General features: G+C 48.1%; 1 protein-coding gene across 3 annotated transcripts in view; it reads left to right on the forward strand.

Annotated features, from left to right (window-relative positions):
• Positions 1-25,313, forward strand: part of COL5A1 (collagen type V alpha 1 chain) — a 160,296-nt gene extending 134,983 nt beyond the window's left edge. Inside the window, exons 42-66 of one of the 3 annotated variants that reach the window (XM_076355031.1) lie at positions 458-565; positions 2,320-2,427; positions 3,057-3,110; positions 3,732-3,785; positions 3,995-4,102; positions 4,198-4,251; positions 4,338-4,445; positions 4,592-4,645; positions 5,033-5,140; positions 6,233-6,286; positions 6,663-6,716; positions 7,169-7,222; positions 7,652-7,705; positions 8,410-8,517; positions 8,955-9,008; positions 9,107-9,160; positions 9,883-9,990; positions 10,478-10,531; positions 11,228-11,263; positions 12,049-12,102; positions 12,484-12,742; positions 13,173-13,285; positions 15,429-15,497; positions 19,453-19,686; positions 22,516-25,313. In XM_076355031.1, the coding sequence (XP_076211146.1) occupies positions 458-565; positions 2,320-2,427; positions 3,057-3,110; positions 3,732-3,785; positions 3,995-4,102; positions 4,198-4,251; positions 4,338-4,445; positions 4,592-4,645; positions 5,033-5,140; positions 6,233-6,286; positions 6,663-6,716; positions 7,169-7,222; positions 7,652-7,705; positions 8,410-8,517; positions 8,955-9,008; positions 9,107-9,160; positions 9,883-9,990; positions 10,478-10,531; positions 11,228-11,263; positions 12,049-12,102; positions 12,484-12,742; positions 13,173-13,285; positions 15,429-15,497; positions 19,453-19,686; positions 22,516-22,662 (2,262 nt within the window). In that variant the 3' untranslated portion in view covers positions 22,663-25,313. Of the gene's footprint in view, positions 1-457; positions 566-2,319; positions 2,428-3,056; positions 3,111-3,731; positions 3,786-3,994; positions 4,103-4,197; positions 4,252-4,337; positions 4,446-4,591; positions 4,646-5,032; positions 5,141-6,232; positions 6,287-6,662; positions 6,717-7,168; positions 7,223-7,651; positions 7,706-8,409; positions 8,518-8,954; positions 9,009-9,106; positions 9,161-9,882; positions 9,991-10,477; positions 10,532-11,227; positions 11,264-12,048; positions 12,103-12,483; positions 12,743-13,172; positions 13,286-15,428; positions 15,498-15,551; positions 15,621-18,408; positions 19,174-19,452; positions 19,687-22,515 lie in introns of those variants that run through there. The other 2 variants (XM_076355032.1, XM_076355033.1) reach the window with 2 other exon arrangements.
• Positions 25,314-26,067: the final 754 nt, after the last annotated feature.

Here is a 26,067-nt window from a genome sequence, read left to right on the forward strand (position 1 = left end):
CAGCTATGAGCATATGTGACAAGCTGAGGGAACAGGAATGATTCAGGACACTGAGAATTTTGCTCCTAAGTCACCAGCTTTCCCTCTGAAAGTTGTCCCCACTTGAGATTCATGCTCAGTGCAGCCCTTCTGGAAGAAAATATTCATCATCCAACCCTCCCTGCTGCATTGGCCATGAAGTGGCTCATGCTCTCGTTCCAAATTGATGATGTGCCCCCAGGAACTGAGCTCCCTGCACCATCCAGAGGAGAGCCCAGCCCTTCCAGGGATTTTAATTTAAAAAAAAAAAATCTGGAGGACCCCTTGGGCTGATGGTACCAAGTCATCACATGGCAGTCACCCCATCAAATGCGCTCACTTACGATGCATTTGCAGCATCCTACTGCTAGATTTCTTTTCTGTCTGTATATAGATAAAGCTTGATACTCCAGTTAATGCTTCCTTCTTCTCCGAACAGGGCTCTCCTGGCGAGCGTGGTCCTGCAGGATCAGCTGGCCCGATAGGCTTGCCAGGGCGACCTGGCCCCCAGGGACCTCCAGGACCCGCAGGTGAAAAGGGAGCCCCAGTAAGTACCAGTATAAAGATTAACAGCTATGGGTCAAATAGAAATGTGTGTAGTAGGAAGCTGAGCGTGGAGACATTCCCTGGGTTAGGTGTATAAAAGATTTAAAAAAAAAAAAAAAAAAAAGGAATTCAATTAAGAAGGAATTTTCTCATCTTGGGTGCATCAAACCACTGAACGTTAGCTGCTCAACTACCCAGTTTGGGACACCCGTGCTATCAAAAATGGATGTGGTCCCAGGGACCAAAATGTCTCCAGGCAGTGGGAAGGGATGAGGGGACTGAACAGGTAAAATGACAGCCTGTGTGACCTCCTAGTGACAAACAGCCAAAGGACAGGCCTCTGGGCAGAGAAGTGAGCCAACCCCATCGCTGCTTACAAGGATGTAACGGCAGTAGCGATTTCCACTGAGCCTAAATAAACCCTTACCCTTACTCTGCCCCGGCCAAGGGGGCAGCGCAGGAAGGTGCTGCGGAGGTTTCAGCTCCGCTTCCCAGGATGCTGCGTGCTGCCACAGCATCAGCGTTCCCAGGCATCCCGCTGGTGCCCGTGGAAAGAGCTGCTCTCAGCAGGAGCCAGAGCAGAGCGCGGCTGAGTCCTGCCATATGGTCCCTCTCCTGAGCGTTCACCAGCCAGCCCGCGCAAACTCTCACGTCTTTCGCTCCCCAGGCACGCGCGTGAAATGTCACGTGCGGGCAGGAGAGAGTGGGCTGGGATGACTATTTCTGTCCCTGAAGAGCACAGCACCGTGACGGTCCCGAGGAGGAAGGCTGTGCCTCTAATTCACTCCCAAACGATTTTGCAGGGACTCTTGGGTTGCCTGCCTCAAAACTAAGCTCAGCTTCAGACCCAGCAAAATGAGCAAATGCTGGTATTGGTGATTTCAGACTAGATGAGGACACTTATGGTGATTGATTGCTGTTATCAAAAGTGTTTATCAGCCACTGTATTCCACATTTGCTGGCTTATTAGAGACTCCAGTAGAGCTGGTCCAGAGGCAAGAATTTCCTGATGAATCAGCTTTAAGAACCTCTGTCCTGCCAAGTACCTATACGATGTATCAGTGGATAGATGAATAGGCAATTTGTGTGGCATCTAATTATTCAGAAGAGAGCACCCAGGATTCAGATGCAGTTAAATTATGTACGAGGAAACTGAAAAATACCCACTGTTCAGTTCCTATAAACAAATTCGGTTGAAGGCTCCAGGTCTGAGGAATATGAGTAGATGTTTAAGCAGCAGGCCAGCAGAGATTGCTTTATTCACTTCAGGTGTTTTCCTTTGTCCAGAAGCTCAGGAGGGAGCTGGGGGCCTCTTGAGAAACCCCCATTAGTTGGGGATCAGCCAGGGAGGGAGCAGGCAGTGAGTGCTGGGACAGCCAGGACCAGAATCGATAAAAACTGGCTTGTGGGAATAAAAATTAGTTGAGGTCTTGTTTGTCATCCAGAGAGAGATGGCAGAGGGTTCAGATTAAATCTGATTATATTGCTATAGCAGTGAAATTGCAGCTGTGATCTGGGTAATCTCCATTTAGGTTTGTTTGTTCTTTCTTTATCTCTCAAGATAGAAGTTTTTGTTTTGTTTCAGACAGCGAGCATAGAAAGCCTGAATAAATATCAGCTGGAAACCAGTTTTGCTATACATGCCCAGATAGTCAGGGGTCATTAGCAGCTGAATAAAACATTAATGGGATATCATGCGTGTGTTGGAGGGTGGAGGAGAGCTCTGTATGACCTGCCTGCTCCTTCTGCTTCCAGGGCGAGAAGGGTCCTCAAGGACCGGCTGGCCGGGATGGCATCCAGGGCCCGGTGGGACTCCCAGGTCCAGCAGGTCCTGTCGGCCCCCCCGGAGAGGATGGAGACAAGGTGGGAGCAGCTCCCTGCTGTGCAGGGTCACTCTGGGGAGGAACCGGGCAACGTGCCCCATTGCCACCACGCTGACCCGCCGTTTCCACCGCGTCGGGTTGGATGTGCTGCCGGTCATAACACAAGGATATTTTATGGTGCTGGCAATCCCGCGAGGTCAGCAGCGTCCGATCTGGGGAGCAGCAGGCAGACTGTGCTGTGCGCGCGCTGCCAGCCAAACCACTTGCTGAAATCCAGTTAGCCTCCCCCGAAGCCTGTAGCAGGTGGCCTGCCCACGGGTGCCTGGCCTTTCGAAATGAATTACCTTTCCCCACTCTCTTATTAAGCCCCTCTGGACTGGGGGATTCTTAGAAAACGTTAGCTGGGACGAATCACTCCTTGCTGCTAACAAGGTCTGCAAAATGATGCTTCTTGCATCGCATGGCAGCTAAGGAAAGTTTTAGGATGTAAAAGGGTTTGGTTTCACCTGGAGTGGCCAAATCTCTGGCCTTTTTCAGAACATTCTGGGGTATTTCTGTGGGAATTGGCATCTTTGGGATGAGGATGCAGACACACAGGACTGTTGCTTGAATGTTGAGATATGGAAGTGGTCACCAAGTGAACTAACTGTGCCCCTTTGTACGTGGCAGGGCGAGATCGGGGAGCCTGGCCAGAAGGGCAGCAAGGGCGACAAAGGAGAGCAGGTGAGTGGGGTGGACGTCGTCATAGCTGCTTCCCTGGAGGAGCGTGGTTATGTTGTGTGACTTGCTGGAAACAGAAAACAATATCATTTTAATTTCTTTCTATCATTGCTTCATCATCTTCTTTGCTTCATCATACCCACACGATGTGAAAAAGAGCGAGTGGCTGAAGTGTGAGCCTCCAGCTCCCAGGAACACACTGAGGTGTTTCCATGTCACCCATGTACTACGTAAATATCTGTGAAACATGAGCAGCCCTTGTCGTTAAAGTTGGGCGTTTGGCTGTAGTTCCTTTTCTAGTTGCTTGCAGCACACTGAAGCGCCCTTTACGTGCTGCTCAGAGCCTGAGGAAGATAAATTGCACATAAGTATCTAGAGAGAACTGAGTGGTGTGATATGGCTTTGCTGGAGCAAAAATGCATTTAGTCGTGTCTGCTGTGCCACTGGCACCAGGGCTGAGGAATGCTGGTGTGTCCAGGGAGACTTGACCCTGTCCTCCCTCTCTGTTTTGGGAATTAATGCACGTTTAATGGAGGCTGTGTTGAAGGGCATCGCCTTTTCCAGGTGAGTGTGTTTTTCACTCTGTGCTCCTAACACTGACGTTGTACTTCTGTTACGTGACAGGGTCCACCAGGTCCTACCGGCCCGCAGGGTCCAATCGGTCAGCCTGGCCCAGCTGTGAGTATTGTCCCCTGTTGGCAGAAATCCCCTTTCTTGCCATAAAATCTCCTGGGAAGCACTGCAAGGCCTGGCAGTTTCTGCCTGGCACTGCTGATGCCCAACGCATGGGTAGGCCATTTCTGTTGGCTGCAGCAGGAGGTGGTGGGGATGGAACTTTTTATCTGCCTTGTGTCTTTGCCAAGCTGTGTTAGACTCTTTCCTCATAGGGTGCCGATGGAGAGCCAGGTCCCAGGGGACAGCAAGGCCTCTTTGGTCAGAAAGGTGATGAAGGACCCCGAGGTTTCCCTGGTCCCCCGGGCCCAGTTGGCTTGCAGGTAATCTGTTGCATCAAGGGAGGGCTTAGGGTAATGAGAACTGGGGCTCCACCTGAGATGTTCACAGCTAAAACTCATCCCCTCCACCTCCACAGGGCTTGCCTGGACCGCCTGGTGAGAAGGGAGAAACAGGTGACGTTGGGCAGATGGTAAGATGCTTTCATACTTCTTTTTTCATCACTGACAGACATTGCTCCAAGAAACATGTCTTAAATTTGTCTTCCCTTTCTCTCAGGGCCCACCTGGCCCACCTGGACCCAGAGGTCCATCTGGACCACCGGGAGCAGACGGTCCACAGGGTCCTCCTGGGGGAATAGGAAATCCTGGTGCAGTAGGAGAGAAGGTAAAGCATCCAGACAAACCTGATTTGAAGCCTGCAGCAGTTTAGAGTTTTAGCCTCTACACTCATGTAGAGGCTTTGCTACGTCAGCAGAAAACTCAACGCCCTACAGAAATATAACTGTGATCGTCCTCTTTTCCCCTCTGCAGGGTGAACCTGGTGAATCTGGTGAGCCTGGTCTTCCCGGTGAGGTTGGCCTCCCGGTAAGTACGCTTATGGGGTGGCTCTTGCTCTGATGGAGAAGAGCTTTTCTTCAGTGGCATCCCCTGAGGAGCCGGTTGAAGGGGTGTCAGAGAGGCATGAATGTAGATGGGGCTGCAGGGACTGAACCAGCCATGTCCTTGGTTTGGGTATTGGGTGACAAACTGCCGTGTTACTGGGTATTTATAGTACAACATTTAGTCACTGAATATGGACTATCCATGACTGAACCGCATGAACACCATTTAATCTTTGTGGGAAGGGACGGCTAAATCATGTCCTCGTGTTTTGAGATACAAACAGAGCTTCTTTCTCAGAACTGATTAAAGGATAATTAGAGACTGGTAAGTTGTTTTCCTGGATAATAGAAACACCCTTTTCCTTTACAGGGTCCTAAAGGTGAAAGAGGTGAAAAGGGTGAAGCAGGTCCCTCTGGTGCTGCTGGTCCACCTGGCCCCAAAGGTCCACCAGGCGATGATGGTCCCAAAGGCAGCCCTGTAAGTACCCCCTCCTGTCCAAGCAGTGCTTCCTTGTCTTGCCCAGCAGAGATTTCTGCATGAAAAGATATTTTCCAGAGATTTTTGTGGAAATTTGAAATAGTTCACCAGCCAGAGAATTGCTCCTCTAATGATATGTGATATTAGTCCCCTTCTTTAGGGTGCTAATGAGGAAAAGACCCATCTGTACCATATCTTCCAGCAATATTTGAATTATTAGTCCTTTTTGCAGGCTGAAAACTCACCCCTATGGAGAGGGCCTGCAGTAGGTTTACTTGGTGCTTGAGCTTATGTATTGCCAAGGTTCCTCTGCACCAGAGCAAAGCTTCCAAAATAGCGTAGAGGAGAGATTTATGTGAATGTGGGAGTTGTACCTCTAGGGTCAGATCCCTGCTGATGCTAATTGCTGTAGCTCTATTGAAGCCAGTAGAGCTATATTGATTTATACCAGATGACAATGGTATAGTATTTATCTTGCCGGCTTCTTTGATGCTTGCTGGCTGAAGAAATTTATTATGCGATAAGCAAAGATAGCATGAAACAGCAGAGGAGGCAGGGGAGTTAGTCATCTCTCTTAACAGATGGGGTTTTGGGATATCGCATTATTGGTTGAAGCCTATTGTCTGAACGCTGGTCTCAGAATCATTTGAAGTGCACAATAGACATTGTATGGAGAAGAATGGTGAAGTGTTTTAGTCATTAAATGCTTTGAGAGGATCTTCATGTGAAAAATGTTACACATCATGTAGTAAGCAAAAGTAGAATCATCTAATCTGCACGTTCCCCAAAGCTGCGAGGATTTTGCTGTCACTGGTCCAATGTATTTATGAAAAACTAGATGAAACTCCCAGTGTTGCCTCTGGAGCTTTGCATAGTCTGGATGCAGAGCTGAACGGGTGGCTGTGACAGGACGAAATGACTGAAGATGCAGAGATGGAATGTGATCTGGGATTGTGTTTGAGGGTAGGGAATTGGGGGTTTGCTCCGGAGGGTGACTCCCTGTGTTGTCGCTGGGGTAGAAGGCACTAGTGCTCTGCAATTCTCCAGATGCAGTATCTCTGACTTCGGGATATCCTCCTTCTCTCTTTGCAGGGTCCAGTTGGTTTCCCTGGTGACCCTGGTCCTCCTGGAGAACCTGGTCCAGCTGTAAGTGTTTGTCTCACAGAAGGGCAGTTAGGTTCCTCCTCTTGGTTTAGTGAAATACGACTGTGTGCCGTTCGTTCACCAGCGGCTCCTCTGGCATTTACTCTTCCTGTGCTTGGGAAAGAGTAGGAAGTCCCACCATAAGACTATTTGTCTGACCGTGCTACAACCTTTGGGGCAGTAGCTATACGAATGCTGCTATCCACAGTATTTGACACGGGACGTTTGCTGTTGCCAGTGTTCTCAACGGGAGATGGGAAGGGATGGTGCCCGGTGACATGAAGACCGGCTGAACCACTCCTGCTGCTGCTAACGCTCTGCTCAACTCTATTCATACCCTAAATACACGCCTGCTTGTTTCTTTCTTCTTCCTTTTTAGGGTCAAGATGGTCCCCCTGGTGACAAAGGTGATGATGGCGAACCTGGACAGACTGTGAGTAACTGGATAGATGAGATCTGTTCCCCATCAGTTTCTGTGTGCAGGCAGGTCCAAGGACTTTTAACACAGAAGGACATAGAGCATCTAATTCCCGCCAGCTTCTGCTGCACTGGTCCTCTGATGCCTGTCCCTCCTGGCTGTGTCAGCCTGGCCGCTGCCATCCATCCAGGCTGCTCAGCAATACATCCTGAAAGCAAAAATTAACTTACGGAAAAACAAAATCTAGTCTTTCGTTTTAACTTTGCCGTGCCTTATGGTATTTCATGGTGGGAAGGGATAAAACAAGATACCACCTGCACCCCCGAGGAGGTGTCGGGAGTTGTACTGGCCGCCCACGCCTCGGCTTAGCACAACCTCTAGATCTTGACTCGAGTTTTACATGTTTGCTCCTCCCTCCCGTGTCTCATGGTGCATTTATGGCTTGTTCTCCTCCCCTCTCCATCTAGGGTTCCCCTGGTCCCACGGGAGAGCCAGGCCCCTCCGGACCCCCAGGGAAAAGGGTAAGCTGATTGTTTAGGAGTATTTTTCCAAATGTGTTTGTATTGACTTTTTGAAACTAATGTTATTACTGGGTCTACAGTAAATGCAAGGCAGTAGCATGTAAAATAAATAATTAAAAAAGAAATTTGATGCTCCGTCCACAGCCGTTGGAAATTGATGGGAAGTTGTCAACCAAATCCCATGGATTTTGTTGAGATTTTAACACCCGAAAGAAAATACAAGTATGAGGTGCTCCTGCTCTTTCCTGCCTTGCTGGCGGAGCCCGGGGATTCATTTAGTAAGAAGCTAATTTAAAAAGCTTTTCAGAGATATTTGTCTCCGTTTTGTCTTCTTCCCTGGGGCTGTAGCATCATTTTGCTAATTCCAATAGACCGTTTCAGATCAGTGTGATCTAATTGTGTTTTGCATCTATTTTGTGCTTTCTCTAGGGCCCTCCTGGTCCAGCCGGTCCTGAAGGAAGGCAAGGAGAGAAAGGAGCCAAGGTAAGAGCTGAACGGGATTTCACTTCTACCATGTCCTTTGTATGCCAAAAGGATCACCCTCTGACAACACTGGTGTTTGAAAGACAGCGATTTGATTTTGCTGTGTGTTACAACAAATTAGCCTGAATTTGGGGCCACTGGCCTCAAATCTAAGTTTACGTTCCATCTTTTAACAAACTCTGTGGAGATAATTAGAGCTTGGTGAGGTAAATATATTTGGCAATTTAATATGTTGTAAATAATACGGCATACACAACCCTACGTCCTGTCCCAGGGCGCACACAGCGTTATTGGACAGTGATTATTTTGGTAGGGGTGGTGGGGAAATGTAGAGTGGGATTGCAAATTATAGATCCAATTGTTGCGGCAGCCACAGGAACGCTGATGGCGGAGGATGTCCTCTGCTAGCTCATCTCCCAGGACCGAACCAAGGAAAGCTTCCTGCTCCGGAGAGCTCACGGCCAAAGGGCCGTTCCTGCTGGAAATCGGCAGAAGTAGGCAAGGCTGAAAAGTGAAGGAGTTTGGAGACTTGTCCTCAGCACGTAAGGGATAGGGAGCAGTAGGAAAATCAACGAACAGAAGGTTTTACATGCTTTGCGTGGAACTGCATTTGCTCTGTGACATCCTGGCAGCAGCCACAGCGTATTTGAGAAGATCGTTTGATGCCCCAATGCAAATTAAACCATGCTGCTTCTTGCATCTAGGGTGAAGCTGGTTTGGAAGGACCTCCTGGGAAGACTGGCCCAATTGGTCCCCAAGGTGCTCCAGGGAAGCCCGGCCCCGATGGCCTTCGAGGAATTCCTGGTCCAGTCGTGAGTATTCCCAAACCGAGCAAAGTCTGAGAAAGCTTCTGGGCAGGGTTGTTCCTGGTGCTTTACCGTAACCCGTCTGCCTTGGAAGATGCCTTTCTCCCAGTGTAATGTTCTGTCTGTGCTTAAATGCCTGACAGCAGATAAAACATCTTTAGTGGAAATAATGATGAATATCATCTCCCAGCTTGTTTTGTTTGAGTGTTGGTTCTGCTCGCCCACTCTGGGATAACATTTCCATGAGCTGCAAAGTCCCTTTTCCAGTAGGTTTGAGCATGAAAGGAACAGAAATCCTTTTGCCTTTACCCACCTGCGAGAAGCCAGGGCAAATGTTCCCTGGCACAGGGACCAGATGAGGACAGGTGAATAATCTGAATAATCCCAGCTGGGAGCACTGCTGTCGTGAATGATGGGTTTGAGGGAATTGCGCTGTTTTACAGGGTGAACAAGGTCTCCCGGGATCCCCTGGCCCAGATGGTCCTCCAGGCCCAATGGTATGTCAAGACCATCAAACTTCATGAGTTTTTGAAATGGGTGAATGCATTTTACACAAATTAATTCTCTTTTGTTTCCCCCACCCCGTCTCCCAAAGGGCCCACCGGGTTTGCCTGGTCTTAAAGGAGACTCTGGTCCTAAAGGGGAGAAGGTGAGAATGGCGTACACGATCTTACTGCATGACCTGATGTCCGTGTCTGGGTGTGGGGGGAAAAAAATGTCATTGTAGAGGGATCCTGCAGCCGGCATGACAAGGCTGAGGAGTGCCGCCAGCCCCGTATGCTCTCTCTCATGCTCTGGAAGCATTGGCCATATCTTTAAAGGAGAGATGGAGAGTTGTGAGTGTGGCCCAAGGGATGAACCGGGTTGTGCTGTGGGTGAGCATGTGCCGCCGCCCGTCTGGATCCAAGACTGGGTTTCCCATCCCCACATCGCCAGCACTGATGGCAACGAGGTGACATGGAGGATCCGAATCTCTGCATTCCCATACGATGGCCCTTGTAGTCCATGGCAGCTCTAGTTGCCAGGACTGCCTGAACACAGTCGCTTTAGCAGAGGGCATAGGGAGGTGCAGACAGCTGGCTTGCTTTAGGGCAGGATTCTCAATCTTGTAGAAATGTATGTAATATATGTTAGCACCTGAAATGAGCAGGCGCTCCAGTGCAGCAGTTCTACTTCAATATTTGTAGCATTTTCTGTTGCAAAAAGCTAGAGCTTTTCTCTGCTCTGCCACTTCCAGGTGTCAGGGATAGCTACAAGCTCCCATCACCTTAGATATTTGGGTTTGTGTCTAGAAATGTCTTTGCTGGGTAGCTTTGGTGTTCGGTTACCTCCGGCGAGAGATCGTAATTAACATCTGCTGTTTTCCCCTAGGGTCATCCAGGTTTAATTGGTCTTATTGGACCGCCGGGAGAGCAGGGAGAAAAGGGCGACAGAGGTCTCCCAGGCCCCCAGGGCTCAGCAGGACCCAAAGGAGAGCAGGTAAATATTCCATAAGACCTTCATGGAATGTGCTTTTGAGCTGTGGGGTTTGCTGCCCTTGAGCAGGTACGGCATAGCAGAGATGGTCAATCTCAGCAGGAGACTCTTGCTAGTTTTTGAGGAATGTTTTCTATATTAATGTGGTTTATTCTACATGTGAAATGTAGAGATGATCCAAAATGACCCATTTTAGTGGAAAGCAGATTCTCAAGGGTCATATGAAAAGAGTTGAATAGCCTTGGAGGGATGGTAACATTAAATATGCATCTAGAGGACTGATTTTTAAAACCGTGTGCTTAAATGAGATAGGAGATTCCCTGGTCATGCTCTTGTCTGGATCATGCACACGCTCAAAAACCAGTTAAAGCTCCAGATTTGAATGGAGTCCTCCAAAACCGAGTGGTCGTCTGTGAGCAGATGTTAGTTGTGTAGTTACAGGCCAGCATTGCTGCATGTAAATCAATGTTGTTCTGCTTTTATTTTTCAGGGTATCACAGGTCCTTCTGGACCAATCGGACCTCCAGGGCCACCAGGATTACCGGTATGTGACAAATAATTATCTTTGAATTCCTCGGGAGCTACACAGTCCTTCTGGAGTCACCTTGGTGCTCCCAGATACAGCCAGCACAGTCCTTCTGGCCTGACCTTGTATGAGGATGCTGATGGGAATGGGTTTGCCCAGCTGAGCCCGTGAAAAACACTTGAATGAGTTATAGGGGTACTGGGGGGTGACGCGTGAGCTGAGATGAGTGCAAGGGGACACGGTGTGATTGAGGCAGGGAAATTAGCCCACCCTGTTTCTCTCCCCCTTTCTTTTGGATTATCTATAATCACGTGGTGATTCATTTTTGTACTTTTTGCCATTTGCATCTTTTTCCACTGGATGCCCAAAGGCTGCAGCCTGCAACCTTGGGCAACCAGCATTGGCTATTGCTGGGTGTCCTTAGCACGGAGCCAGGATCAGCCCCGGGTTACGATAATCACACAGCAGCTTTTCCAGTCCCCATCAGGGCAGGAGTGTGGAGCGCTGACACAGATCGGTCTGATACAAATGCTTTTTGTACGTTGGCAAATAAAAGCAACACCGAACTCAAGTGGATGTGAAAAGTGGAAACAGAAAGGAAGTGAATTAAATAAACCACCTTGTGTAACACTACTCTGTCTCTCTCTAAGGAGAGACTGACTTCTTCCCTGCTAGGAAATGTACTGACTCCTTTCTGTATTTTTCTCTATACAGGGTCCACCTGGTCCCAAAGGTGCTAAAGGCTCATCAGTGAGTATACACATTGTTAAAGGAAGAGGCTGAGGAGCTCTTAAGTGCATAACCTGCTGCGGCTCCTCCACATCAGTGGCATTAAGGCAATTAGCCGATGACGACTAGCAAATGCAACCTTTTCAGGCTGTCTAAGCCCAGAAATTATAATTGGGAAAGGTTTCTGTTGCACACACTGTACTTCATTGAACATCAGTGCAGCAAAGATCATAAGGAGGAATCCAGTGCATAGTCCTTGGGAGAAAACCTACTGCCGTAGAGCGGAGGGTATTAAAAATAGACTGTGAAGCGGGAGGTGGCAAGCTGAAAAGCGAAGAACTCTGTGAGAAATGCGACACTGGAGCAAGCTTCATGTTACAGTTCTCCTATGCAGGCAGCTAAAAATTCCTCTTGAGCAACTTCCTAATGTCTTTTTCCCCTGCAGAATTCAATGTTTTATTAATTCTAGGATTTTATTTGATTTATAAAACTGTTGAATTGATTTGGAGAGTTAACGTTTTCATGCATGGGAAGATCCTTCCTTTTCCATAGGAAGCCTAAGCAAAATTTGACTGTTTAGCCCCAAGCGTTTGACTGATCTTTTCTTTTACCTAAGCATTGAAAATAACCAAAATAAACATTTTCTTGGGGGGGTACAAGGAGATTCCTCTTGTGTGCCTGAAGGGACAGGAAGAAAGTTTTTGCAGCAAGAGACTATTAAAAGAAATAATGTTTGGGATGTGATATAAGCGACAAGTGCTTTTTCCTGAGTGACTCGTATGTTTTTCCCTTGTTTTTCCACCCAGGGTCCAACAGGTCCAAAGGGTGAATCGGGTCTTCCTGGGCCCCCAGGGCCTCCTGTAAGTAGAACCCATTACGTGAAGTGTGAAATGAGGTTCGGATTTAATGGATGTTGTAATGTCAGGAAGTAGATGATTTCTGGACAAAGATTCAGCATATCGGGAGCCCTAGCAATGGATTGGCATCTCTTAGAGATGCTGGGGAAGAAAGCAGGATGTGAAGGGAGAAGTTACTAATGGGAAGATGACAAGAGAAGATGGACCCCGGTGTTCAAGCCTGGTGGCCAGGGTTTTTATCAGTACCATCATGGGTGTTTTACATGTCTACTGTGTATCTTGCGATGCTGCTTCTCAGCGCCGGTGGCTGCTTTGGCCATCTCTTCTGTCTCTTCTCCATTGCCAGCACAATGAGAACTTGTATCTTCTTTCCCCACAAACCAGGGTCCTCCTGGAGAAGTCATCCAGCCACTGCCCATCCAGTCTTCCAAGAGGACCAGGCGAAACATTGACGCCAGCCAGCTGGTGGACGATGGAAATGCCGACAACTACATGGACTACGCAGATGGCATGGAGGAAATTTTTGGCTCACTGAATTCCTTGAAACTGGAAATTGAGCAAATGAAGCATCCATTGGGCACTCAACATAACCCAGCACGTACCTGCAAGGATCTGCAGCTCTGTCACCCTGATTTCCCAGACGGTGTGTCCCGGGACAGAGGGGGTGTGGGGAAAACACTGTGGGTTTCCCAGCTCCACGCAGTGAATACAAGCGAGTGCAGGAAGAGAAGTAATTTGGGGAGTCCCTGGCCCTGGTGCCCCATGAGGAAAGTGGCTGATAAAGAAGGAATACGTAGAGAATAGTTGGACTAGATGATTGTTGTAGGTTCCTTCCAACTGAAATATTCTGCTCTATTCTAAGGATAGGGATATATGATGAAAAATAGCTATTCCTGTAAGGTGCTACAGTATTATGTGGAATCAGAACATAACCATTTTTCAAAAAAATACATATAAAGAGTAGCCTATGACAGAGATGAAACATCCCTGGTAAGATGGTTGCTGAAGTGCCCATCATCCTTCCTTCACAGTACTGATTCTTTCTTCCCTTCTCTTCCCTCTCGTGCATCCAGGTGAATACTGGGTTGATCCTAACCAAGGATGTTCCAGGGACTCTTTCAAAGTTTACTGTAATTTCACAGCTGGTGGAGAGACTTGCATCTTCCCTGATAAGAAATCTGAAGGAGTAAGTCCACACAACTTCCCCCCCGCCCCCCCCCATATCATGGTGATAAGAGATTGACTGTCTATGAATATTCATATTAAGAAACAATTTCAGGAGAATTGAACAATAGCAAGTAAGGATTAAAGATCCAGAACATTTCTTTGTTACACAACGTTGGCTTCTAAAATAATAAGGATTATATTTACAAAGAGAATTGCTTTGAGTAAGTCAGATTTAAACTGTGATTTGGGGCAAGTCTTTGATTTCCCAGGCATAATAAATGCGAAAACCTTAATTTTTTTTTACTTTGCTTTACAAAGGCAGAAGTGTGTGTTGGCGCTGGAACTGCAGCTCCCCGAGCGCTTCGTTTAACTCATTCCTTGTCTTCCCTCCTGCAGCCGGGCTGCTGCTCCCCTGTCTGCTGCTCCCCTGTCTGCGTGCATAAGCACCGCTGATTACCCTACCCTTACTGTGTCTTTAGGCAGAGCAGATAAATGTTTATCTCCTGTCATTTTTTCCTGGTGTTTCTTGTGGGTGTTTGGTTTCCTAAATGATTGCAACTAGCCTCAGCGCTCTTCCTGGCATCGACGCACAAGGTTGATTAAGTTATTTGTGTAATGATGTGCTTAGCTCAACCATACTCATCGTTTTTGTCCCGTATCCATGCACTCTCCCTGATGCCTGGGGACCAGCTCTTGCACTGGCTAAGCAGAAACTCTTGCAAAGCGGCCGGGGGGAGCTCTCTCAGTGTCACAGTTGTGCTCCAGCTGGGTTAAGGTGCAGACAAAGCTGTTCGCTCCATTGGAAGCCGTTTGCCTGCTGAATTTCATCCACTGGAAATATGTGCCAGCACAGGACAAATAACACGCAACATAAATCTTCCCTGAGTTTTTGTTAAGGCTGTTTAAATAGGAAATGGATTTCTTCTCCTTTGCATTAACTTACCATGGCTCTCCTCAAAATGTTGACAGCTAAAAAAGTGGAGTCTGCCCATGATCTTGCAGCTGCTCAGGCTCCTGCCACGCTGACTCTGCGAGTGGCTCTTTGGCCCCATCTCGCCCACTGTGGAGCTGCTCTTCTGGCCGCAGGCTGCGATGCTCCTCAAATGCAAATTGCGCTACGCTTTTGCAATACTGCCATAAATAAGAAAAAGCTTCAGCCTGCTCTTTTTCCACGTAGAGGAATGAAAACAGCTACCAAACCAGCATTAAGTATTGGCTGAGTGGTTTTATTATAAGGCACAGCAGAGTTTAAGCCATATCCCCTTAGAGTCCATCCTTAACACAGCAGAAACACACTGACTCACTTTACGGTTCACATACTGGAAAGGAAAGAACAATCCCAAGACACCTGCCTATAGGTTGGCCCTTGTTTTTGGAGAGATTTACAGCAGAAGTTGAGGGAGCTTGTGGGAGGGTAAGGGAGCAGATGGCAGCCATGCTCCTTCCTTGTGCTCTGACTCAAAAGAAGTGTTCAGCTGCTTAGACGGGGCTGCCGTAAAGCATGCTCTGGCAGCTCGTTTCTTGTCAAGGTCACCCCCTGCGTCGCTCCAGGTAATTGGAGCCCCATCATGCGTGATGGTCCAGCACCGACTGCGGAGGATGCGCTGCCTGTGCTGCGCCTTATTGCCGCACAAACACAGGAGGCAGGCAGAGACTTTTCCTTAATCACACTCTTTGCCTTTCCCAGCCCCACGGCATCTGGATTTGACGTTAGAGTGACAGCCGCCTTCTCCGTTATCAGCATTGCTCTTCCACCCTAGCCCTCCCATGAAGATCAATGCATCTCTTACCGTTGATATTTTGTTTTTTTCCCCTCTATCTTTCCTTTTCTCTCTCCTGTCGATAGACTGCACTGCTGGTTTTGCATCCAGAGTATGTAGGAGGCAGAGATCATTAGCCCTTAGCAAAGGTGCCATGGCAGCACTGGGCACCCGGGGCAGCACCACGCCGTCCTGTCCTGCTTAAGAGGTTTCTGGCACCTTAGGGCTCTGCCAACTGGTCTTGTTACTGGTGTATAAAGATTAAGAAAACATTTTAAAGGAAATTGGACAGTTTCAATAAGAGATGCAGACTCTGCTTGTGGAATTGAATGTAACTTTTTTATTTCTTTTTTTTTTTTTCCCCCTTCTTTCTCTCTTTCCTCCTTGCTGTCCACAAACTAGGCTAGAATTACTTCTTGGCCAAAGGAGAACCCAGGCTCCTGGTTCAGTGAATTCAAGCGCGGTAAACTGGTAAGATGCATCTTGGTGCTTTCTGTTTTCTTTAACCCGTGTCATATTTTACAGAGTAAAATGGCTCGTTGGCCCAAAGAACAGCCTTCCACATGGTATAGTCAATACAAGCGGGGGTCTTTGGTAAGTGGCTAACCTTGGCCCTCTAGTCTGAATCAGAGCGCGTCATCTGCTTTGGTATGGCCAGACCTCTGCACTCTGCATGCTGGACTAATAACCATCACAAGTCGCAGTAAAAACATTTAAGGTGGAATACTGAAAAAGAAACAAAACCCAACGGGGACACTTTTTTCCAGTCTGCTTGACTGGAAATCCAGGAGCAGCTGACGAACTTTCCTCCGCGCTGGAAGGCGACACGCTGACGTGCTGGGGGACCCTGCAGAGCTGGAGCTGTCGCAGGTCTGTCTCCGCAGAGCACTGCAGCGAGCTGCATCCCGCGGGAGGGCTGTTGCTGTCTCCTAAGCAGTTCCCGTTATGGTATGGGTGTCCCCACACTGCTGTCTGCAGCAGTGTAGCCTTATCCCGAGAGCTGAGAGACGCCTAATGCGATGCTTCAGCCTGGAGCTGGGCACCGTGCCGTCACAGCCCGTGATCGCTGGTACCCAGGCTGAGGTGGTGAATCTGCACATCTCTGGTCTGGGGCAGGTTTTCTCCAACAGAAAGATCTTGTCTCCCACGCTGGAGATGAGCCACAACGGGGGCTCCCATGCCACCTCCGGAGCTTGGGAGACGTGAAGTCATTGGCTTAAAGGAAGATTTCAAGCCATGTGCGTTTGCCAAGCCTGGCGGACAGGAATTTGGCTTAGTCACAATTAAGGATTTTTTTCAAGGGAGAACAACTGCGTTAAGGTCAAACAATGCTTGATGTCAGCAAGCAAGCAAGACAGCAACATGTAAAACAGAGAAAAAAGCTCTGGTATTTTGTCCTGTAACAGGGCATTCACGTTGTGCATTGCTCCCGCAGAGCCTGAGCCCTGGTCAGGGATGTCAGAGCAGCAACTGATTAGTGTAAGCCAGGTCGTCTTAAGCAACAGAAGTCTTCCTGCGTGTGTATCAGTTCTTGTAGGATTAGCAGGATGCAGATAATGAGCTCAGTCAAATCAGGAGAATTAGAGAAGAAGGAAATAGCGGATAAAACCGACCTGCCCCTGAAAGCGGGAGATGCTCTGACGTACCGCGCTGAGCTGCCTCGTGCAGTCATCCTCTCCCCAGGGCAGAGGTTTCTTGCAGTGCTCCAAACTTCCACCTTAAAAGGCAAACAACAAAGAAAATCACCGCGTTGTTTTCCTAAGCTGCATTTCATTGCCACTAAACACGTTTGCTCTGATTCTGCCCACAAGAAGGATATGGCTTCTGCAGCTTTTCTGCATCATCAAAAAAGGCCGAAAAGCCAAGGCTTCAGCCTCATAGCTCCTTGGAGGGCAACCACTCATAGCTTAATTACAGAGCATTTCATCAGTTAATATTACAATTACCTCCATTTCTCCATCTTCTCTGCTTTTTTTTCCATTCTGTTTATCAGCTATGTTAGAGGCTGAATTGCCAACCTATAGGCTTAGGACCCATTTTTTTAAATAGGAATTTCAGTGCTACTTGGAGCCCTTTATTCTATCTTTCTGTGTTGCCATTTTCTTGCTTTTTTACCTGTCCCGCATTTTCTCTTTGGAAAAAAGCCACCAGCACGTAGAAGACCTGCCTAAGCAAACCACAAAACTGTTAAACACACAAGCCATAAAAGTACAGTTGGATTTTTTCTTTTTTTTTTTTTAAAGTACCTCTCACTTTGCCCCAGTCAGTACTTGGACCCATGAGATTGGTAAATTGGGGAGACATTTGCCTGGATCCGAGATCGGTTGAAATCTGTGTGTAGATGGGCGGGATGAATGAGTTTGAGTTCCCCTCTGGGTGCAGCATTGCTCCTGTTACTCCAGGGAGAAGGTCCCTGGTGTCTTTCCGTGCAGCTCGAGCACAGTCTCTCGGGGGGGCTGAGCCCACGGGGATCCCCAAAGCCGAGGGGAAGATTTCCACCTGGCCGCTCAGCGCTGCCGAGAGCGCAGGCTGCTGACGTGGGGGGCTCTGTATGAATCTGGGAGCTTGCACAAGGTGTGGAGCTGTGAAGATGCTTGCCTTTCTTCTGGGGATATCTAAAGTAAGAACAACATAGTAAATATGAAATACAAAGAAACTGTCTTGTTTTGATGCTTCCGCACCGTCATTAATCAATGACACAGTACTTGGAGCTGATTTCTCACCATTTCTCATGATGCAGCCAAACTGCATTTAGAGGCATAAAAGGGTTGCAGATGTTTTCTTCTGGACCCTGCTTTCCTTCTGCGTGTTACACACAATTCCCAGTAGCTCTAACAAGACCTGCCACCCATCCTGTCCTGTTATCCTTCATAGCCATATGGCATCTGCCACAGGGAAATACTATCACAGAGAAAACGGGAAAGGATTGATTTTTTGCAACACCGTGTTCCCATGAGCAAGCCTTATGCCTACAACCAGTTCCCAGTGGCTCCAGTTGCAAAGCTGGGACAGGGCTTCATGCCATCTGCAGGGGCAGAACAGCAACTGAGACCCCTTAGCAAGCAGTCAGGCTCCCAAACCAAGCACTGATTTGAAATAAGAACAAATAAGAGAAATGAGAAGTGGGTCCTGCAGATCAGTAGTGCCCTGTGTCATTGGGTGTGTGCCAAGCAGTCGGCATTTTGTGTCCCTCTCCTTCCACGTCCTGGTGGCTTTCTGGTAGCTCTTCTCCTGGCATGCGTGGCTCTCTCATGGTCAGTCATATTTAACTCTCAGGAGGACAGTGCAATGGTATCCTGACAACCGGTTGGTATATTTATTTTTATTATCTTTTTATTCATTATTTTATTGCCTGGTTATGAATCTCTTCTACTGTTTGCAGCTTGCACCGATGTTTCACGGTACCTGGAAGAACGCTGCGCTGTTTGCGTGCCTGCATTTTTCTCCTGGTCATTTCTAAAGAAACCCACTGTCCATAGAGGACAGTAACGAACAGCAGCTCTGGTAGCTTGGCCATGGCTGGAGATGTCATCTGAAGTAGAGTTAGTTTATACATGCAAACTAGCTGTCCCGCTGCGCGTTTGCTTCCTTGGCAGGGTACGAGAGAAAGTCCCAGAAAGTCCGGAATCCCCTAGGTGCTGGAATTGGGTTTCAATAAATTGTGTTTTGCAGAAATATATTTCTAGCCACCGTTCTCCTGCAAGGGAGAAAAGGAGCCTGATGTGCAGGATGGAGCAAATCCCTGTGCCGGTGCAGCTCTGTGTTTCATGACATGCTCTAAGGGCAGCGAATGCATTTTCCCTTTAGCTGAGAGTAGCCTCGCGGACCAGGGCAGCCCGGAGTCCCTTATCAGCAGGAACAGGATTGTTAGAAATTAGGTGCAAAGATTGCTTAAAAGCCAGGGGGGTGGTGCCCAGGAAAGATGGATGGGAAATACCCCAGTGCATGCAGAACGAAACGCCCACAGTGGTCAGATAATCGTGTCAAATAGGGCAGAAAAATAAAGCCCTAAATCCTTACAGAAATCCGCTTTCTCTCCTCTTCAAAACCTGGAGAAGTATGCTTGGTATTGGCTTAAACTTGAGACATATATCTCTAAATTTGTTTAGCGCTGTACCTTTTTGCAACCAGGGCTGAAATCCCCCTTCCTTTCCCCTCTTGCCCTGCATTAGCCTTATTTTTTTTAGCTCACAACCAGCAGGAGACATAAACTGCCCTTGGTAGCCATGCCCTGGTAGCAGGAGGACCAGAGCAGCCCCGTGCCCGTAGCGTGGCAGGAGCAGCGTCTGCACCCTGGTGGGGTGGTGAGACTGAGACCCATGCGCGGGGTTATAAAGATGGCTGAGACGGGCCGTTCTCAGAGCCCTCCAAACGTGTTGCGTTGCCCCTCACTGCCCAGTGTGTCCCCTTTGTCCGCTTCTCATAGCTCTCCTACGTGGATTCAGACGGGAACCCCATCGGAGTGGTGCAGATGACTTTTCTCCGGCTCCTGAGCGCTTCGGCCCACCAGAACATCACTTACAACTGCTACCAGTCCGTAGCCTGGCACGATGCCACCACCAACAGCTACGACAAGGCCATCCGCTTCCTGGGCTCTAACGACGAGGAGATGTCCTACGACAACAACCCCTACATCCGAGCCGCCCTCGACGGCTGCGCGGTACGTGGGCAGAGCTGGTCTCGGCCAGTCCCTGCCAAAGGGGTCAGTGCTGGAGGTGTCTGTCCCTCTCCCCTGGTTGTCCAGCACCGCCTGCCTCGGAGCAAGTCGCCTCCAAATTTCCTGTGCCCGTTGATGTAGCTGCCTTGAGGATTGTCCCCAGCATGGGAGACATTGAGCTTGCTCTTCCCTCTGCTTGGGGGGGTACATGATTCCACTCAAGGTCGGGGGAAGCTGCAGCACTTCTAGAAACCAAATTAATTCGCTTTATTGCTGGCTGTGCACAAAGGAAGGGACCTACCTAAAACCACCAGTTGCTTTTAAACGTCCCCCTTGCCTTTGCTCTTATTCTGCTTACTCACACAGGGAGAGGCAAGCGATGACACCCAGTTGTGCATGAGTTTTTCAGGCTTTGATGATAAATTTTTAAACCGCTTTCAGGAAATCTTGGAGGGAAAGCATTAAGGGTTTGGCATTGGGTTGGTGAGGTTTTTTTCTGCGGCACGCTGCTGCGTGCAGCCCTAGGAGGGCTCTGGGCTTTGCTGGGCACGGGGGTGCATCACTGCATCGCCCCAAGGCTGGCTGCAGCGCCCGGCTCCAGCCCAGCATCCCCTGAGCTGCCAGAGGAACCCCAGCATGGTGCTTTGGTTTGCTCTGTGCTTGCAAGCCCCTGCTCCTCACAGGAGCTGCCTGTGCCCTTGGGAAAGGACTAAACCAAAGCAAGGCCTGACTCTGTATAGCAAAACGAGAGGATGCTATGGGATGCAGGAGACAGAGGTTTGCATCCCTGCTCCCGTTTCAAATGTGGCTTTTAGCATCTTTCTCTCTAGCTCTGTTCCCCGCGACTGACTTGCCCAGAGTGCAGAAGCGGGCGTCACGCCGCAGCCCGCCTCTCCCCGCGCAGCCCACGCTGCTCTTCACCTTTGCTTTGGCCACGAGCAACAGCCAGAGTTTCCAAAGGGGCCCAGCATCCTCCCTTTGCTTCTGCCTCCTTCTGTTGGATGCCTGATTCGGGATTGAGCTCTGCAAAATCTGTCCTCAGGAGCTAAAAATTTGGCAAAGCAGGTGCTGCTTGCGTTTATTTTGAGACCCAGCTTGCGGGTGCAAAAGCATGCATAATTCTCACCCTCTGCAACTGCAGTGCTTGAAGCCCACGGGACGGCAAGATTGAGATGTTTGACAGAAAAAGCCCTCCACATAATTTGAGATTAAAATGGTTCTGTTCTGGCACACGCACGTGTTTTACTGTAGGAGCAATGAGGAAAATCAGATTAGAATCACTTCTTTTAACACTCTCACAGAGAGGGAAAGGGCATCCATCCCACTTCTGGAAACACTCAGAAGCCGCGTGGGGAAGTTTATCCTCAAGTACTTCATATCTCCTGCTAACGCAACGTGTCATCGGAAAAAGTGCCTTCCCCTCTTTCCCTTCTTAAGTTTCGGGGATGCTGCAGGATCACACGTTGCACATTTTAAGGCAGACGTGCCTGCTGAAAACCCTTTTGGTGTAAGTGATTTGGCTCAGGTGTCCTGCGTTCCTCTCCCTGAGGAGGGATATTTGCACGGAGGGAAGACTGCAGCTCCTTCGAGTTTATCTGCTTGGTTGCTTCTCACAGGCGGCTCTTAGCACAGCTAGTCTCAGTGTTGCAAATAAACAACCGCGGCAAGAACTACAGCAACAGGCGCCCACGGTGTGGGGAGCGCCAGGAGAGGCTGAATGAGCCCTGGTGTGATGGTGGGGCACAGAGATGTCATCTCCTGGCTCAGAGCTTTGGGCATCGCTTCCAAACCGGTGTGCCCCAGTCTTTCCTCTCTGCTAGGGGTGTTCCTGCGGGCTGTAAAAAGGAGGTAGAACGTGCTAAGGGAGCTTATTGCAGCCTGGCAGAAAGAGGCTCTGCAGGACGGTATTCCTGTACCGTCTCCCGTACCCCGGTAGGTCATCCTCCCTGAACCACAGGCAGGATATTTAAGATTGAGCCCTCTGTGTGAAAAATGAGGTTGGGCTGTCCGACACGGCATTGCCGCAGAGGTCCTGGGAGGACCCGCGCTCCGGCCGTGATGGAGGCTGCTGCAGCCGGCGCCGGTGGATCCTCCAGGGTTAATGTTCAGACCATTATTTGAATGTGTTTTTCCTGATCTTACAGCCCTTTTTCAGTAGCTGTGATATAGCTTATTCTTCTGAGACACACAAATCAGAGGGTAAGGTAGAGCCAAAAGCTGCTCCATAAATTCACTTGTTTGTGCAGCTTTGTATGCCCTCGGGTGCACTCTGCTCCTCTAATAATTATTTATATTTCAGAAATAACTGTATGGCTACCAGGCACGATAAAAAGACAACGTCACCTTGTGAATTCTATCAAACTTTAAATGCGATCTTTTCGGTACTGCTCGGATAATAGTCAAACTAATATATTCAAATTTAATCGCTCGTATTTGCTCAACAACCCATGCGTGTTCTCGGGGAGGCAAAACAACTATACCACAGCCACAACAATTTTACCAGGCTCCTCTTCCAGCTCTGAGATGTGCTGACAGCAGAGTCAGTGTCTCTTGACCTGCATGGCAGCAGCTTCTGCTCCAAAGTCTGGGCTCAGGAGAGTCGTCTCCCAGGGGTTTGCTCAGTGGTCACCATCCCACTTGAGAGCACGTCTGCTAAATCTGCAGGGCAAATGTGTGTTTGGTGCTGGGTGCCTCTAATTCAGCTCAGAAAATGCCTGGGCAAGATCGTCACCGTGTTCCCAGCTGACCGGTGAATGCTCATTTATGATAACTTGCTGTTGTTGGGTTGGAGGCATCATCAGAGCTCCTCTCTCTCCCTCTTCTCCCCATCAGGCAAAGAAGGGCTATCAGAAGACTATCCTGGAAATCAACACACCCAAAGTAGAGCAAGTACCTATAGTCGACATCATGTTCAATGACTTCGGAGAAGCATCACAGAAATTTGGATTCGAGGTGGGACCAGCTTGCTTCATGGGCTAAGAGCCACCTGAAAACTAGTCTCCAAATGAGCAACCTCGTAACCTCATTGCGCCATTTAATTAATTAAAAAAAAAAAAAGAAAAAAAGAATTCCTTGTCACATGCACGTTCTGAAACTGGACAGCGATGGGTTATTTTTTTTCCGTTTTGTTCCTTGTTTTGCCCGAGTTCCTCTGTGCCACCGCACCCACACGTACCGAACCGCCGACCGAGAGGACCGTTCCCGTGACAGACGCAGAATCGCATGACCGACTGCTGCACGTGTGGCCCGGAGACCTGTCCCTGCGCCGCCGCCGCCGCTGCTCCCACCGCTGCTGCTCCACGGCCACCGAGCAGACCCCACCACCATCAAAGACTTTTTCTTCTTCTTCTTCTTCTTGCAACGAAGCGATACCGAGCGCTTGTCTATACGTTAGTGTGTGTGTGTGTTTGTTTCTAAGGAAAAATGGAAAAAACTTGAAACTCCTGTGTTCAGCTTGACGTTGAAGTCCCAGCAGTCCTGGCTCCAATCTAAACCCTGCCAAAGCTCATCGGAGGGATTTTGTTGACTTCCACGAGATTGGGATCGGCTCTAGCAAGTAGATGTCATGGCCATTTCCAGAATTTTTAATATCTCCACTGAATCGCGTAATTCTACGTTTTACAAAATTTAGCCCCATGAATTTGATAGCTAAAAGTCACACTGGGCATCTCTTTCCCATGTATTAAAGGTGCTTATATTTTTGTATGTTTGTAAGTAAATATTTGTATTGTATATTATTTTAAATGTTTTAAATGTTTCTGGCTTCAAAACATGCATGTGACCCTGTCTGTATTAAAACCACCATCTCTCCCACCGCCATCCCAGCCAAGCATCCACCTGGGAACGATAGACGGCGGCTCACGTCCCCACCGCCCCTGCCTCTTCCCAACCCCAAGCCTGGATCTGGAGGGGCTTGGAGTTACGCCCAGGCACGAGTCTTTGCAGGATGAAGGCCCAATGAGTGGCAAACCAGCCCCCCGAGCCGCAGATGCCTTTTGGAATGATTCGCTTCAAAATAAGGAAATCAAAGGCCACTTTGTAACAAGATTTCTACGAAACTCTGATCTAAAAGCAGGATCTGCTTTGAGTCTCTGCCTTTTTATACACTTGCTTACCTTAACATACGTGTTTTAAATTAATTCTTTTTTTCCTTCAGCATTCTTCTTTTAAAAGAATAATTAAAAAAATCCATTCCCAGTGGCAGATTGCAGTGGCAGGGGAAATCCATTTGTCCTCTCTGAATACAAAGTGTAAAAAAAAAAAAAAAAGAAAAAAAAAGGTGCTTTTTATTTTTACGTGTGTCTCTGTGGTGCTATCTATTTGAGTAACTTTAAGACAACACTGGTGATACCCTGCCATTGGCCAATCTCACACCAGCCTTTGCTTTTTAGCCACTTTCAACACAGACTGTAGGCTTTTGCTACAGTCTTTGATTATAAATGCATGCCACCTTCGTACTTGTTATGTAGAAGACCCGCTCCTTTCCTTAGTTGTATTGCGGTAGCTCATACGGCCCGTGTAGAAAAAGTATTAAATGTGCGTACATCTTTGTTCGTTTTTTTTTTTTCCAAGAATATTCATGCATTTTGTACGGTGGTAACCATACCAGATTGTACTCAGTCTCTGAATGTTTGTGGTGCTAATTTATGTATTTGTTGGATGTCCTGACGTGATGCTGAAGCTGCGCGGGTGCCTGCCCGCCGAGCGCTCCCGGGAGTCTGCAATTTTCCTGGTCTTCCCGCGGTGGCTCTGCCAGGATGGCTTTTTTGTTGTTGTTGTTGTTGTTGTTTTTTCATGCAGCCTTTTCGGTTCGCAACCTGCTGACACCATCTTCTTTTTCCCTTTGTTTGTTTGTTTTCTCCCTGGCCGTTTTCCTCGTTTAGATCTCTCAGCTGGAAAATAGATGTTGCAGGGTGGTTTTTTTTATTATTATTATTTGGCCTGGAGTATTACAGCAACGCTTGAGCCAAGGGGGGGGCCTTTCACCATAAAGGAAAAGACATCACATTTACTGTGAAGAGAAGCCTATATATGATGTCTTTTCTCCCCTCCTTCCCAAGCAGAGAGCAGCAGCAGCCGAGGAAGGGGAGGCGAAGTCGTGCTGGAGGCAGCGGCGATGCCGCGCGGTGCTTTTTGGTCTGGGAGAGCCGTGTCCATCCGTCTCCCTTCTTCTGTTGCGTTCTCTCGTATTTTCTTTTCCACTTGGGGGAAGGAAAAAAAAAAAAAAGGTGCTACCCTAAAAACTGCAGACTCCGGCAGCGAAGCAGTGAAAAGGAGTATATAATAATATATAGGAGAATTCAGCTTCTCAGTCACCTTGGCAAGAGCCTTGTTCAGGAGCAGTGGGAAGGTCAGAAAAGGTTGCACATTCCTCTCTGCAACAGATAAGCCATATATTGATGTATGTACACACGTGTGCGTCTGTCTAGGTCATGTGATTCTGTTATAAATTTTCATTAAGGGAGCTTTTTTCTTTTATTTTTTCCTTTTATTTCTTTGCTTTAAGAAAAAAAAAAAATTCCTCTGTTGAATTCCACAGTGTTGTAATTGTACTGAGCTCCAAACTGTTCCGATTTCCCCAGACCACTTAGCTACGGTATATTGCAATAAAATTACTACTTGTATTTGCAGACATTCTTTTTGTGTAATTTTATTTCCCTCCTCCCTTAATATATATGACTTGAACAAATGTTGATAAGAAAAATAAAACCTATGGAAAAAAATTTTAGTACATAAGGCCCTTTTTAAAATATAGTGTCAAATGACATATTGTACATTTCTTCAAAGTCCAATAAACATGTCATAAAATTTAAGTGTAATGCCCATAAGAGCTATTTTTAAATATTTTAAACCTGTGTAATAAAGGAATAAATGTAATAGATTTTTTTTTCAATAAATCAAGTTTACTGTTTCCACCTAAACCAACATGATGTGAATGTCTTCTTGAAGTTGATTGCAGCGTGATTTCCCCATGACCCCTCTGCTCAGTGGAGCCTGAAGAGTTCATCAGAGGAGCGGTGAAAGTGCTTAAAGGTAATATATCCTGTGAAATAATAAACCAAACCCATCGGAGCGAGAACTTGCAGGCCTGGAATCTTTTTTTTTTTTTCTCAGTGAGAAACTCGGATCGACCCAACAGTGCAAAAATCCAACCCGGGGATTTCAGTTGCTGGGACTTGGACGAGACGCTCAGGTGGCCACCAGCTCTCCACCGTCTCCACCCCGCTGGCAACGGCACCCGAGGAGTCTTTGCTTGGCACCGCAGCCTTTGCTTTGGCTGATCTTCTCGTCCCTGAGACAAATTCAGGGGGAAAAAAAAAAAACAAAAACATTTCTCCAGCTTCTTGGTGAGCTCCTCAACCCCAAACTCGTGTCTCGGCCCCA

Source organism: Aptenodytes patagonicus, chromosome 18, assembly GCF_965638725.1.
Source record: "Aptenodytes patagonicus chromosome 18, bAptPat1.pri.cur, whole genome shotgun sequence".
Classification (NCBI taxonomy): Eukaryota; Metazoa; Chordata; class Aves; order Sphenisciformes; family Spheniscidae; genus Aptenodytes; species Aptenodytes patagonicus.